The sequence below is a fragment of the Pogoniulus pusillus genome, chromosome 5 (assembly GCF_015220805.1).
Source record: "Pogoniulus pusillus isolate bPogPus1 chromosome 5, bPogPus1.pri, whole genome shotgun sequence".
Taxonomy (NCBI): domain Eukaryota; kingdom Metazoa; phylum Chordata; class Aves; order Piciformes; family Lybiidae; genus Pogoniulus; species Pogoniulus pusillus.
Window position 1 is genome coordinate 20875468 of NC_087268.1, and position 15559 is coordinate 20891026.

The 15559-nt window shown below is 42.6% G+C and overlaps 1 protein-coding gene across 1 annotated transcript; it reads right to left on the bottom strand.

The window, feature by feature from the left end:
• Window positions 1-4750: 4750 nt before the first annotated feature.
• ASMT (acetylserotonin O-methyltransferase) lies at window positions 4751-14306 on the bottom strand. The gene is made up of 8 exons (XM_064143949.1): window positions 14235-14306; window positions 12296-12470; window positions 11034-11163; window positions 9118-9186; window positions 7988-8106; window positions 7112-7252; window positions 5544-5666; window positions 4751-4965 (listed from the first exon to the last, which is right to left on the bottom strand). The coding sequence occupies exons 1-8, from the start codon at window positions 14304-14306 to the stop codon at window positions 4751-4753; spliced, it is 1044 nt and encodes a 347-aa protein (XP_064000019.1).
• Window positions 14307-15559: the final 1253 nt, after the last annotated feature.

Genomic DNA, 15559 nt, shown 5'->3' on the forward strand with positions numbered 1-15559 from the left:
GATGCTCAAATGCCAACCAGCAAATAAGGAATGAGCAGCTGAAACTATAGCCAGCTGGGGGTTCTTTGCAGTGAAGGCACATTGTGATTGTGTGTTAGTATTTAGCTACTTTTATACAGCATTACACCCAACCTTTAAAAGTCATTTAAATAACAGTGGTCATTAAATTCTGTAATACCCCTCCTGCAATTAATAAATTTCCATCTGCATTCCAGGTAACAATGGGTCAATCCTGTTCTTTACAGACACAGCAGCTTCAAACTTTGAAACAGAGAAAAGACATGTTAGAACCAGGTGTGCCTCTTGCCTATTCAAGTTGTGCCCAAACCAGTCACTGGCAGGCTAATGACATGCAGAGTATGTATTGAGTCACAGAATCACAGAATATATCTGGTTGGAAGAGGCCTTGAAGAGCATCCAGTCCAATCTTCAACCCAGTACTGAAGAGTCAACACTAAACCAGGTCCCTAAAAACAAGGTCCACACACTACTTACCTCCAGCTATTGTCACTCCATCACTGCCTTGGGCAGAAGATTCCAGTGTTTGATAACACTTTTGATGAAGAAATATTTCCTAATATCCAGCCTAAACCTCCCGTGGTGTAGCCTGTAACCATGGAAAAGGATCTGAGATGCTGGTGGATGAGAAGCTGGATGTGAGCGGATAGTGTGCGCTTTGCAGCCCAAAAGGCCATTCACATTCTGGGCTGCATCAAAGGTGCATTGCCAGCAGACCCAGAGAGGTGATTCTGCCACTTCACTCTTCTCTGGTGACACTTCACCTGGAGTACTGCATCTAGCTCTGGAGCCCTCAATATAGGAAGGACACAGAACTGATGGAGCAAGTCCAGAGGAGGGCCACAAAAATGATCAGGGGGTTGGAACATCTCTGCTACAAAGGCAGGCTGAGGAACTTGAAGCTGAGGAACTTCTCAGCTTGGAGAAGAGGAGTCTCCAGGGAGACCTAATGGCCTTTCACTATTAGGAAGGAGCCTACAAGAATGATGGAAAGAGACTCTATACAAAGGCCTGCAGTGATAGGATGAGGAGCAATGGCTTTAAACTAGAGAAGAGCAGATTTAGATTGGATGTTGGGAACAGGTTCTTTACCATGAGGGTATTTGAACACTGGAACAGGTTACCCAGGGAAGTGATTTGGCATCATCCCTGGAGATAATCAAAATGAGGCTTGAAAGGGCTCTGGGCAACCTGATCTGCTGACAGAGGGACTGGACTAAATGAACTTTGGAGGTCACTTCCAATCCAGACCATTTTATGATTACCTCTAGTCCTGTTGTTTGTCATCAAGAAGAGGCTGGCACCACCCTCACTCCAATCTCCCTTCAGGTGGTTGTAGAAAGTGATGAGGTCTCCCCTCAGCTTCCTCTTCTCTAGACTGAACAACACCAGCTCCCTTGGATGCTCCTCACAGGTCACGTATTCCAGGCCCTTCATGAGCCTCTTTGCCCTTCTCTGGGCATGCTCCAGCACCTCAATGTCTTTTTTGTAGTGAAGGGCCCAGAGCTGATTACAATACTCCAGGTGTAGCCTCATCAGTGCCAAGTACATGGGGATGATCACTTCCCTGTTCCTGCTGGCTGCAGTGTTTCTAATACAAGCTGGGATGCCATCGGCTTTCTTGGCCCCCTGGGCAACCTGCTGTCTTATAATTAGTCAACACTCAACCAGTACCTCCAGGTCCCTCTCCAAGTTGCAGATTTACAACCACACATCCCCAAGTCTGTAAAGCTTACCATGGGGTTGTTGTGACCAAAGGGGAAGACCTTGCACTTGGCCTCGTTGAACTTCATACAATCAGCCTTGGCCCATTGTCCTAACCTGTGCAGATCCCATAGTAAACATTCCCTACTCTGTAGCACACCAACACAGCCACCCAGCTTGTTGTCACCTGCAAACTTTCTGCACATTTACTGAGGATGCACTCAATCCCCTCACCCAGACCACTGATAAGGATATTAAAGAGGACATGCCTCAGCACTGAATCCTGGGAGACACCACTAATGACTGGGTGCCAGCCATATTTAACTCCATTCACCACCACTCTTTGGCCCAACCATTCAGCCACTTTTTTACCTAGTGCAGAGTGCCCCTTATCCAAGCCTTGTGCCATCAGTTTCTGAAGGAGAATGCCGTGGGAAAGAGTGTCAAAGCCTTTACTAGAGTCCAGGTAGACAATGTCCACAGCCCTTCCCTCATACACTAGGAACATCACCTTATTTTAGAAAGAGGTCAGATTAATCAGACAGGACTTGTCTTTCATAAACCTATGCTAACTGGGCTTGATTGCCTGGTCGTCTTGTATGTGCCAGGTCATGGCACTCAGGACCAATGCTGAGCTTTCCTGGCATTGAGGTCAGACTGACAGGACCATAGTTCCCTGGATCAAATCAGTGCAGAAATACTGTATTTAAGGAATTTGTTCTGATAAACCAAAATGAGCAGCCAGGCAGAAAGGGACCAGGGGGTACTGGTGAATAGTAGGCTAAACATGAGCCAGCAGTGTGCCCAGGTGGCCAAGAGAGCCAATGGCATCCTGGCCTGCATCAGAAAGAGTGTGGCCAGTAAGGACAAGGGAGATTATTTTTCCCCTGTACTCAGCACTGGTCAGGCCACACCTTGAGTGCTGTGTCCAGTTCTGGGCTCCTCAATTCAAGAGAGATGTTGAGATACTGGAACATGTTCAGAGAAGGGCAATGAAGCTGGTGAGAGGCCTGGAACACAAACCCTATGAGGACAGGCAGAGGGAGCTGGGGGTGTTTAGCTTGGAGAAAAGGAGGCTCAGGGGTGACCTCATTGCTATCTACAGCTATCTGAAGGGAGGCTGTAGCCAGGTGGGGGTTGGCCTCTTCTCCCAGGCACCCAGCAATAGAACAAAGGGACACAATCTCAAGTTGTGCCAGGGGAGGTCTAGGCTGGATGTTAGGAGGAAGTTGTTGCCAGAGAGAGTGATTGGCATTGGAGTGTGCTCCCCAGGGAGGTGGTGGAGTTGCTGTCTCTGGAGGTAGGTCTGGGTGATAGGTTGGACTGGATGATATGAAGGTCTCTTCCAACCTGACTGCTTCTATGATTCTGTGATCTGCTCTTCCTTTTTTTTTTTTTTTTTTCAAAATCAATGGCAGAACTGCCACTGACATCAGCCAGGACAGGAATTCTCTGACTCATAAAGGTTATATTATATGTCAGTTTATGCTTGCCACTGCAGCATGCTGACCATGTCTCGTCTGTCTACCTGGTTCAAGAAGCAGTGCAGCCACATGAGCAATCAGTGGTCCAGGGGTATGCAGAGAAACTCCAAACAGTTTTGAGTTTTTTTCTCTCAGCATACTCCATTTACTGCTTGGTACAGTTAAAGTAGCAAAATAACTTGTCTCAACATTTTATTTTTGGGAGGTGGAAGGAATCAGTGACCTGGTCAGTCTTATTTCATAATTTGCATTCAAAGTCCTGGTCAGTCTTATTTCATCATTTATATCCACGCCTGGCTGCTGCAGGATGTAACACCTTGCTTTGTTTGGAAAGCAAGCATTCAGAACACATTACTTGCAGGCTGCAGCTTCTGGCAAAGACACTTTCATGGCAGAACTCACAGATGGGGAGCACCACACGGTGACTGCAGCTTAAATGGGAACTTTAAAACCAGTTGCCTCAACTCCTCATAATATCCTGTAAATACCTGTAGGGCAACATCCTACTTGGGCATAAATCTATTGCTTGAACAGTAGCTCATTAACTGCTCCCTGTTGCTTTTAAGGATGAGAAAGGCCCTGGCAGCCTTGTGATTTCATTTTGAGATCATAAAATGTGACAAAAGACAAAATTTTCCCTACTGAGACTATTTCCTCCCTATGCTCCTCCTTCTATCAAAGGAACTGTAGGCTGAATACTGAGACAACTATCTCAAGATCCTCTAATACTCAGCTGAATGTGAAAGAGAGTGACTTTCTGGTGCCTTCTCCAAATCCAGCAATCTGTAATTCTGCTTCCAAGAATGGGGTGGGTTATGACAGGTTTTTCTTTATCAAATTAAAGAAATAGCAGGAGGCATGTAATAAGGGCTTCCCCAGTGAGTAACTGCATTACTTGGCTGTATCTCTTTTCCTCTCAGGCCATCATCTCAGGACCTGTCCTGTAAGTAGTACCCCTGGGCTTTCAGCCAGTCATCAAGGTACAAAATTCCTTTTTGTAACTGAAATCAATGTCTAGAAGAAATAAAAATTAAATAGAATTGTTTGTATCCAACTCCTCAATTCTCAGACACGATTTTTTCTGGAACTCTGAAAATACTAACCACAGGGAGACATAATTACATAATTTCACCTGTTTATACTGCATCAGTTCCCCAGGAATAAAAATTCATTTAATAAAGCTCACTACAGGGATCAGTTTTACTTTGCAAGAATTTAAGTAAATATTCAGCTTTGCTATTATCAGATATAGTGTTAAAATTGGAAAGAATGAAAGAATCTGAAGCAGACATACTCCACATTTCTTTTGTGAGTTCTTTCTTGTGGAACTGGTGTTTTCTTCCTCTACCAGCCAGATCCAAAAGAAAGCCCTAGTCAGGCTGCCAGACTCACAATCTGTGCATGTTCAAGACTTGTCGTTAGTGATTCTCTCAGCTTACTAAAATGGTGGCTGCCTTAACTAAAAGCTAACCTGATGATTTCCACCTAAGAAGAAAATAACATACCTCCACTTGTTTTGTCTTGTTAGGTACATAAAAGGGGTACTATTGTTTCCTCCCTAAAACAGCATCATAGAGTTTTCCAGTCCTCTTGACTTGAATCTCTCCAAAGCCAGCTGCCTCAAGAAGCTTGCTGTACTCTGCTGAGGTTCTCTCTTTCCCTTCTGTCTGGACCAGCATATTCATTGAATATAGTTGGGTTTCTAAAGGCCCACTTTTATCTTCATTTAGAAGTGATTCAACCACCAGCACTCCACCTCCTGGTTTAATAAAGAGAAAGAAAACACATACTGAGCCTTGAAAAGACACAGTATTTTTAATCTGAGTTACTAGACCAGATCATAAACTTCAGTTTCAGGAAACAGGCACTACATTAAGTTTGTTTCAGCATCACAGAAGACAAAAGAGCAAAAGCATTAAAGTGTGCTTCTGCTTGGCTCTCTAGGTACTAATGCACCATGGCTATGGCTGAAATGGAAATTTCTCATTTCCCCCAGCTGAAATCCAAGAGATCTTGCTGATTTTGCTGACAACCTGGCTTTGCACACAGTGTTTTCCAAGCTCTGAGGGTTTGATGTGATGTTTAATGGGATCTTTACTATGCTATATATACCTACGCAAACAATACTCCATATTCCCTGCCCTTACATCTGAAGGACACTAAAAATGTGAGGAGAACTTAAACCAGCCTCTGTTTGGCTCAGATGCCCATGGGTGGCTTAGGAACACAAAAGGCTAAATCAAGAAACCCCTACACTGAAAATCTGTCAAAGAAATGAGCATCAAGACTAACATGCTCTACATGACTGACACGAGCTCTTCAACAGCTCACACATACCAGGTTTGCAAGCATTGTAAACTTTTGCCAGTAGTTGCCTGCATTTGTTGTCATCCCAATCATGCAGTATCTTGGATAAAATATACAATTCAGCTTCTGGAATCGAATCGTTAAAGAAGTCTCCTGTAAAGAAACAATAAACATATTAAATAAAAACCCTAAAACACACAATTCAGAGGGCTGAATTAAGCAAATAGTGTCAGTTCTGTCCAGTTTTGAAGACTCAGGGCTTGCCATGCTCATCACCCACATCAGACTATGACAGTTACCAGGTAAAAGTTTTCAGTGGCACTGAAAGGGGATTTTGTTCTTGTTCAGTTTCAAGGTCTGAAATGTTTAAGAGCATCAACTCATCTGAAACAACCTTGGATGCAAGGGAAAGCATTTCAGTTCTAAGTTTTTTCCAATGACAGGAATTCAGATTCATAAAATACTAAGAAGAAGAAGAAGAAGTTTCTCATGGTGTCTGTCATGCAAGGAAAAAGGGAAGGCATTTTTTTTTCTCTAGCAAACTTTAAAACAATGTAGAGAGCTACACCATAAATCCATAAGGAAAAAGTACACCTTTCGCCTACTAGCATTAGCTTCATCATTGTGCCTTTTATTCAGCACCTAGTATACTGCATGATTTCTGCATCTTACTTTGTCATTTCCACCCCCTTTTCTTTGCACCACTGGCACACACCACATTTCTTGTGTTTCTTCATGTTTTTTTTTAAATAAATTCCCTTCCTTCCTCTTTCTGAGCATCAAAAAGTATCAAGTAATTTTTACAGCTTTTGTAAACATTTAAAACTCAATCTCCCTCACTGTTTTTCATCATAGGTGGTGCAAAGACCACATAAGACTGGGCAAGAGGAATATGGGGTAATTCACCCACATTCAAAGCCTGTGTCCTAGATTGAGACTTATGTTTTTAAGGACTATGGAGTATAGACCTCTAAGAGGTCCAGAGCTGCCATGGTTAGACAGGAAATTGTAATCCTGATGTATTTCACTCCCATAATACTTTTGTGGTAGTTTATTTAGGCCAGCGGCAGAGGCAGCTCTTTCTCCTCTTTTCCTCTCTTCCCAAGGAGATAACGTTCTCCTATCTGGTAAGTGAAGACAGCCTGAAGTACCTTTGGCCTTAAAAGTCAATCAAGTGCAAGCAGAGAAGGAAAATGCCTAGCTCGGAAGCAGGCTGGCATCCAGCACATCTGCCAAGGAGTCTGCACAGGAGAAAAGGGAGCATTAGAAAGATTTCTGACATGGCATGGCTCTTTTTCAAAACTGCAAAAGATTTTTTTTTTAAGTATCCTTGTTTTGAAGACAGCAGACCTTATCTCCTCCTGGTGAGGAGTGAAGAGCTCTGGATTGCTGAATAACTTTGTGTCTCTGATAGGCGGCAGCTGAAGATGCACAGCTGGAAGAGTCTTGTGGTGGTAATGAACTGTAGGCCTGGGCTGGGGACACTGCCCACGCAAGGAGCAGCTGGAGACCTGAGTGTCCAGTATGGTACCTCTGAGCAGAGACAAAAGGCTCAGAAATCATAGCTGTGACAGCACTACACTGCTGTCTGTACTTACCTGAATGGAAAGAGATTCGGCACTCCTCACGGGGAATAAATTGCTTTTTGGCCACTTGTACAACTTTTGGCAGATCATAAATAGTAACCCTGGAATTTGGGTACAAAGAAACACACTCCTGGGCCAAAGCTCCTCCACCTCCTTTGGGGAGAGGAAAAGAAGGTCAGTGCTGATACAAACCACATGGTTGTAACTGAACAAGTTGAAGAGATGCAGGCAACAGTGCTTTCAGTCTTAAGGAAGCTGGAAAAGCATTTTTGCTCCCCAGGTGTTGCTGAAAGTGAAGCGGAGGGACAGGATAGGTCATTGTCTTAGTCTGCTCTGCAGGAAGCCCCAAGGCCTTCAGCACACAGGCCTATTGGGACAGCCTCAGGGCCCTTACAACTCTTGTGCACCACTCAACCAGACCCCCTCGTGGATGCAGGAAGCTGGGAAATGAAAAGCAGAACCAGGCACTGGGGACGCAGTGATGGAGGCCGCAGCAGAGCCACTCAACCCATGAATCCTGACAGCACTCAGCATTGCTGGGACAGTGGGGTGCTGCAGGGTAAGATGTTGCAGATGATATCTCAACAAGACTGACTGAAGGCAAGAAGTGAAAGAGCCTGGCACCAGAAGAATGTATTCAATCAAAGCAGGAGAAAATGCCAAAGCTGGGTCACTATTCAAACAAATGAGACTGTAGAGAAAAGCATTTAGCTTAGCAATGCTTTCATGACTCTCACATTTCTGGTTTTAACCAAAACAAGTCTGCAAAATACTCCCTTTACAGCTTTCTGTTGTGTTGCCCATCATATAACATTGGAATTGCTTTTCTTTTCAGAGTTTGTAAAAGATGGCAGTTCAGAGCCTTGTTAAAGATCTATTGATGCTCACCTCCCAGGTCATAGATCTGTGTGAAAGGGGAAAGGTCAAATGCAGCAAGAACATCTCTGCCACATATACTCCATACTGAGTTCTGACCAGCCATGAATTTCAGCATTTCCTCTTCTGATCTAGTAATGCAGACACAGTACATAGAAAAAGCAACTTGGTGATTCCAAACATGAAACTGTCATTACAGCTTTTGGCTTAAACATTAACTTCTCTTTTTCTTGACACAGAAAACATTCTCTTTGTGTATTGTGCTAGTTTGAAGCAGGGTAGAATGTTTTGGTGAGAAAAAAAGTAGATCACAGGCTGTGAATGAAAAACAATGGTGATGTCTACTCCCCACAGAGTCTTGTTGAAGAAGAAAGGAAAACATTAGATAACACTTTCGCCATTTTGTCACACTCTGCCTTGAGCTTCTGACTGAACTGCATCTCCCTAACCTCACCTTCCATTTGGCCTAACCCACCTTTGCTTCATAACCTCTTGGCTGAACCTCTCTTCTTCTTTAGGACTGGGGTAAGGTTGAGAGGGGCAGGGGGAAGGTGAGGGGTGGTTGAGAGCCCCTCCTGGGGACTCAGTTTTCTGGGAGGGGAGTTGTGTTTCTGTATTACCTTTTACCTTGTATATTTCTGTATATAACTGTATATACTGTAACTATCTGCTTGTATATTGTGCTAGCTGTAAATAAATAGCTTCATTTATATTCCCAGAGCTGGCTGAGACTAGTCTGGGTGATTTCTAAAGTGTGGGGGGGCAGGGAACACCCAAACCATCACAGTGTATAAACCTATCCTGAGTCTTATTGTAAAATAGAGCACAGGTGTGCAATCATGCATTTAAACAGACTAGTAAAGAATAGTGAAGTCCAACAGTGTATTACGCTTCTAATTTTTTTCCCTTCAACTATCATTGCCCTGTGCCAGAGATCTGTGATTTTTTTTTTAAGAATAGGAAGTTATGTACTTCTACTCAAAATATCTAGTGTCCCAATAATGGATATTGCTGAGAAAGGAAAATATTGCATGAAGTTTCTGATGACCGTGATTCTCAAATCATCATATTCAACTATCCTGAGCCATAATGAAAAACATTAATTTTATATATAAGAACATTTCTGTATATTTATAGATTACCTGTACATTGCTCCAAAAGGGTCATTAGAAGAAATGCCAAAAGATCTTTCATATTGGTTTCTTCCTTCTCTAAAATAACAACCAAAAAATGCATGTGAGTGTGGATGTCTTTTTCTGTTAATTCAAGCACACCTCGAGGCTGTATTTTCTGCTAGTTCATCACTGTGGAATATATGCCACCCTGATTGTACTGGCGATATGGGTGCCCCATCCCAAAATATGCAAATATATTTCTCAACTTTTCACAAGAAAGGTCTGCATTTCAAGGCCAGGCTGGACAGGGCTTAGATCAGCCTGGTTGTGCAGAAAGTATCTCTGCCCATGACAGGGAGACAGCAACTAGATGACCTTCAAGGTCTTTTCCCACCCAAACTCCATTTTATGGGCACACATCTTAGGTACAAGACTGGTACAACCTTTGCCATCACACACACCATATTTGATCATTAGTTGCATAGATTAGAACAAGTGAGACTCCAGCCCTATAGCAAACTACTCCCATACACCTTTGCAAGAGAATTAACCTTAGTACTTGTAAAACCATCTAGCTTGCCATGGGACAGGGAGGTGAGCTGATTTAGTATGCCACAAGACCATAGTCCTTCACAATCAGCAAGTGTTTGTGTTGAGCGAAGCTTTGCCAAGCTGGTCTGCCAAAGAGCTGAAGGAGGGAGTCTTATGAAGACAAGATGGCTCTGTTTTGGCTGAAACTGATGAAACAGGGCTCAAATAAACACCCACCTTCAAAGCTGCTTTCAAGGGCCAGGTTGCCCAAAAAACAACCTTTGGCCAATTAACTCTAATTTTAAAGTTGATACCCCTCAATATGCTAATGAAGAAAATCAAATACATGCTAAATATATATATGACTATCTTACTCAGGTTTCCTAGTAAATCATGTTAAACATCACCTATGAGACAGGGACAACCTGGGCTTGAGTATAAAACCCACGAGAGGGATTTTTCGGTGCTCTGCCTCTGGGGAGCATGCATGCTGCTAACACTGGTGCCAGAATCAGCAAATGACAGTGCAGTGTGGGCCAGCAGAAGCACCACCAGCAGCTTCAGCGGCAGTTGAGACTGGAGGAGAAGACAGACACAAGCACAATCAATAGACTTTTCTTCCACCCAAGACAGGGACACCTTTCTTGGTGAGAACTGCACCTTCAATACGCAGCTGAGCTTTTGCTGCGTTACTTTTAGAGCCATTGCAGAGGTTCACACCTCTGACTGTGTTGGATGTTACCCAAAATTTATTAATCCTGAGATTCTCTATGCTAATATTTCTATTATATTGAAGATACATCAAAGGTATGCATCTCTGACTGTGTCAGATGTTACCCAGGATTTATTAAGCCTGAGATTGTCTTGTGGTCAGTGCCTCTATCACCAGCAACCCTGAATCTGTTGTATCCATTGCTTTGGACAATTAAATCATTTGAACATTTTAATTTCTGAGCTGAGTCAGAATAAGTCCTTATTGAGGTACTGAAAAGTGGAGGCAGAAATTATTTTTTCCAAATAGTTCCAGCAAGGGTCCTGGGCTCTGAGACAGGCAAACATTTGCGGTCTTTTATCTGAATGTGACCATCATTACTCATTATTTACTTTGTTGATGTCTCCTCAGGTAAGAACTTCTGCGGCGACTAAATGCTTTCCTGAAGGTCAAACACACAGAAATCTCTATATCTTCTCTACCATCAGAAGGAAAACAAAATCAGGAACACACAAAGAGAAAACAAGTTAAGAATAAGAACAGGTGTTGGCTGTGTTAACAGTCAAAATGATCTGTTGTTTTTTCTTTCTGAGTACCAGCTAGCATCTTCGTTGTGCCCTTGCTTAAAAACACACCACTCAGAGCAGACGTGAAGGTGCTGCAAAGCAGTCTGCAACAGACAGTGCACAACACTCCTTACCTCACAGCATCAGCCAGGTAGTGCCAGCACAAGTAGACTGAATTGGAGTAATATGTAATAATATGATACTGAGACTTGGGACTTGATTTTGCAAGGTAGATGTTGGAAATTTCTGTGTTTCTGTAGAAAGCTGAAGGGTGAAATAAATATCTTTACTAACACATATGATACACCACCTTGCCAAGCCAATTGTGCAGCATTGTATTTATCACCAGATGTCTGCATGACTAAAGGCACAACCACGTTGATTCTTGCTCAATCTTTCCACTGCACTGGAAATTTGAGTACACCCTATCTATCTATCTACACTTATTCCAGCATCAAACATTTATTTCAAGAACAGAAAGAGGAATGCATTACATGTGTCGTGATTTACCTATAAGCTTCTGTTATCAGAGGTAGCTTTTGGTTTGCCCTCTTTAAATGAGAAGCCTTTGCAAACAAGGTTTTTTTTTTTCCAATCAACAAGGTCAGCAGGTGCAAGACAAGTCCACAGAACATCATGCCAGCCACACTACCCTCTCTGTTCATTAGAGCAAGACCTCCCAACAGCTGAATTCCTAAAGAACTCTCAGTAGTCACTCCCTTTTCACCAACTCATGTGCAGTGACACCAGTCACCCACAGGGCTGACATACCAAAAAGTAATTTGAAAGATAGATCTACTCTCCCTAAAGTCATTGGGAAGCGACTGTGAGGTCAAAAACAGGGCAAGGTAACACAACTCAGGGGACACAACTTGCAGTGCTCTACCTAGTCCTGATCAGCTATCTGGTGGCCATAGATATGTTCTGACCACAGGGACTCAACAGTTCTGATCCAAGGGCAAAGCTACATCGCCTCTCAGTTCAGATCAGTAATCTACCAAAATACTCATCCTGTAGGAAAACAAAACATGTTTTAAGCCCATTTTGTCTTCCATCCACTCTGGCATTTCAAGGTTTAGAATCATGCCAAGACCTCAGAGTTTTCTTGATAACAGCTCTGAAGAGATTCTGGATATGTTCTTCAAGGCTGTTGCACAGAGACGTTTAGGCATACAGAGCCTTTCACCTGGGCTTTACTTTGCACTTTAATCATGCTGACATTCACTGCTTCTTTCATCTGGAGAGAGGATAGTAGCTCCATGTGATTCTCTCCTCCTTCTAGCTACAGTACTGGCCTAACACTAGATATCACCTCTCCCCATACACTTTGTCTCACTTTCAAAACCATCAGAAATTTAATACATTTAGCTTCTTTCCCTTCTTCTGCATTTATTACCTCCTTCTTGCGTCAGCTCTACTGTCAGGAGCTTCAATCCCACACAGGCATCCAACAGTCTTTCCATCCCTGTGGTGCTGGTACCCAAGCGTGCAGCAATGGTATCTGAAGACAGAGCCTCTCTTGTCTCCAGCAGAAGATCAAACACCCCCAATTCACAAGCAGTGAACATAACCTGAGGATAGGGAAAGGTGGGAGTGAGAGATCAGGTGAAAGCACCAAAGCCTATTGCATTGCTAAAGATGTTTGGGGTTTTTTTTGAGAAAATACACCACTAATAATACTTTATTCATGTAAAATTACATTTCCTATAAGGAAGCTCAATCTCTAAAATATCTCTGAACACAAATAATATCATACAGTGTTCCTAGTGCAGCTTTTTCACATTTATTTTTGTTCTCTAGTGAAGTCAGATCCGGAGATACGGATCTGGATGTGAATATTCCTGACTTCTCCTTAGTTTCAGAGCATATTCTTGCAGTGTCTTGCTTTTTGCAAGGAGAATACAAAGACAAGACTGGGTGATGGACAGCTTTGCTGTTGTTGTTTTTGTTCTTTGATTAAGAATCTAACCTATGTTCCAGTGAATCCTGAAGACTCTCTTGTGGCTTGTAGCAGGAGAGAGTATCTCACTGAACAGACGCTATTTTCAGGAACTGACATGCATGATTAGAGTGGTCTCCCTGAGGCAAGGAGGTTGCTTTCAGACAAAAGGAATGTTTCATCAGAGTGAGCAGAAGTTCCTTGGATTCTCATGGAGAAGGTACATAACATCTCCAGGAACAAACCTCAACTTTCAGATATATGTAACAATGCATTAGAAAAACATCCTTCTTTGGTTGAGCACAATCAAGTTTACAAGTATTAGCCTACTTCTCTGTCCACAAAAACACTCCTAAAACAGTAACAAAGGCATCAACTCAATTGACTTCCTGTATCTACAATGATTTGATAACGTCCGTGGGAACCTTCTTTTGTCTTAAGTAAGAATATTGTTTAACCAAAGCTGAGATAATTTCTCAAAGTCATAGTACCAGTGTTAATTTGAAAAGCAGTGGGTACTCCTCTTTCTCACCAACCAAAAGTATTTTTCCTCTAATGTTAGCTCTGCCTTTCAGGAGCCTTGGGGTATTTGCACAACCCGGAGAGCATTTCTTCTGTTACTATGTTGGCCAGAAGTGCGGTAACGGACAATAGGAAAGGTAACTAAACAGTAAATGAGGAAAAAAAACCTCCACAGTTCATTGGATATTATAATTTCATGCCCACGTGTTTACAAATACAAACAGGCAAAATACATCAGTGAACAATAAGGAAAGTGGAACAACTAGTTCTATCTACCTTTGTGCCTTAATCAAATGCTATATCAAATCACTATACCACACTTTCACCTGAAAAGAGGCAATACATGGAAGTTCTCAGACTCAGCATACTTCATAAACACATACAGACAAACTGTGGTAGAGGAAAGAAAATTATTTGGGAAGTTATTTAGAAAATCACGTTCTTTGACTGGGTTAACTGGGAGGGGGAAAGGTAGTTCAAGCCATCTCTGTTTCTTAAACTCCAAAAAAGAAAAGTGTGAAGTAACCCCACTGACAAAGGAACCTTCCACATTTGAGCAGTCAGACAGTGAGCGCTCAGCTTGCTTGTAAAGAAACTGCTCCTGAGGTTTTTATAAATCCTCATGCAGTGACAAGTTCTGCTTATCCAAGCCCTCAGAGGTGAGAGAGATTTCAATACAAGCTATATCTATCCTGAAGTGTCAGGTCGCTTTTGAATATCTTTTCCTATCAAATTTCCATCCTGTCTAGATGGGATGCTTCATATGAGATGGTTTCCATTCTAAAGACATAATTCAGGACCTAAAGTGAGATCCCTGAATATTTATGTCTGCATAGTCTTAGACATCTATCCAAGACTGAGTTATAGTTCTTACCTTTGAGACTAAAAATCCACTGTTGTATTGTAATATTAGTCGAGGATAGTCAAGGTCTTCCATGGAACCCATCTTCTTTCTGGACTGAGGCAGAGACTCTCTAGTCCTCTTATTTTAAATAAGCTTCTTTCCACCAGGCACTGAGCACACCAGCTTATCCACTTAATCTTACTGCTTCTGAGAAACACACTGGTTACAAAAAGTGTTAGCTAAGTTATTTGGCTTTAGTGGGTCTTTCTGACAGGTTCAGCTGTTTCTTTGGCTCTTCCATCATCAAATACAAGGCTAAGAAGCAGTGCGGATTAAAGTCTGCATTGTCAGCTCTGCAGTCAGTTAAGACGCTGGTACTTCAGAAGCACTTGGAAGCACTTATAACAAGCAAAACAGGAATCAACACAGAACAGCATCAAGAACCTGACTTCAAAACAATGCATCCGAGTTCATAAATCAAAGCAGTGTTACTTGGGGTTTGATCAAAAGCAGCTCTCTTCCACTGGGGGGAATTTTGCTGCTGGGAGATCACCCAAGAAAATCTTTCATATGTTAGTCAGTCCAATGACATGACCCCAGAAGAAAGATAACAATTTGGCAAGACAATTCTTCAAGTGAAATGGGGACATTCTCAGTGCTTTAAGAGTAAGGGACTATCAGCTCAGCTCAAAGCACTCACTGCATATTCCTAGCTAAGCTTGGCTCCTCCCATGGCCCCAGTACCACTCAATATTCACTGAGGTGTATGTCTCTGCATACCTAGCATCTTAGCTTCAATACACCGAAACACAGGCTCTAGGTCATGTACCCAGGTCCTCAGAACATACCCATGGAAGGGAAATGACTGTCATTAACTGCTACATACAAAGCAAGAGCTACCAAAGAAATGATCTCAGAGCAATGTCCACACAAGTAGTTGAAGTAGAAGAAAGCATACCGCTGTAATATGTGCCTGGAATAAGTTGCACCCAGGGCATGCTTCCCTGTCCTGCTTTGCAACAATGCCCACAAGAAGCACAAAAGAAATACAGGGACATAGCCAGATGGAAGATGAAACTTGCTGTGTTGGACGCAGGTTCAGGCAACTTGTGGAGCATGTCCCATGCCCAAGTGCAGGAGGAGCCAGTCCCAAGAGAATCTGTAAGAGTCTGTTCTGCTGCTTTCTCTCAGCGACTAGTTTGCTCTGACAATGATCACTCAGGTGAAGCCTACATGGCTACAGACCACTTTCATCAAATGACTGAGCCACACACTGGTAATCAGATATTACTATGTCATTTAGTACAGTTGCACTAAAGATTCATGAGTACAAAAACTCAGCCCTTAACACTTGT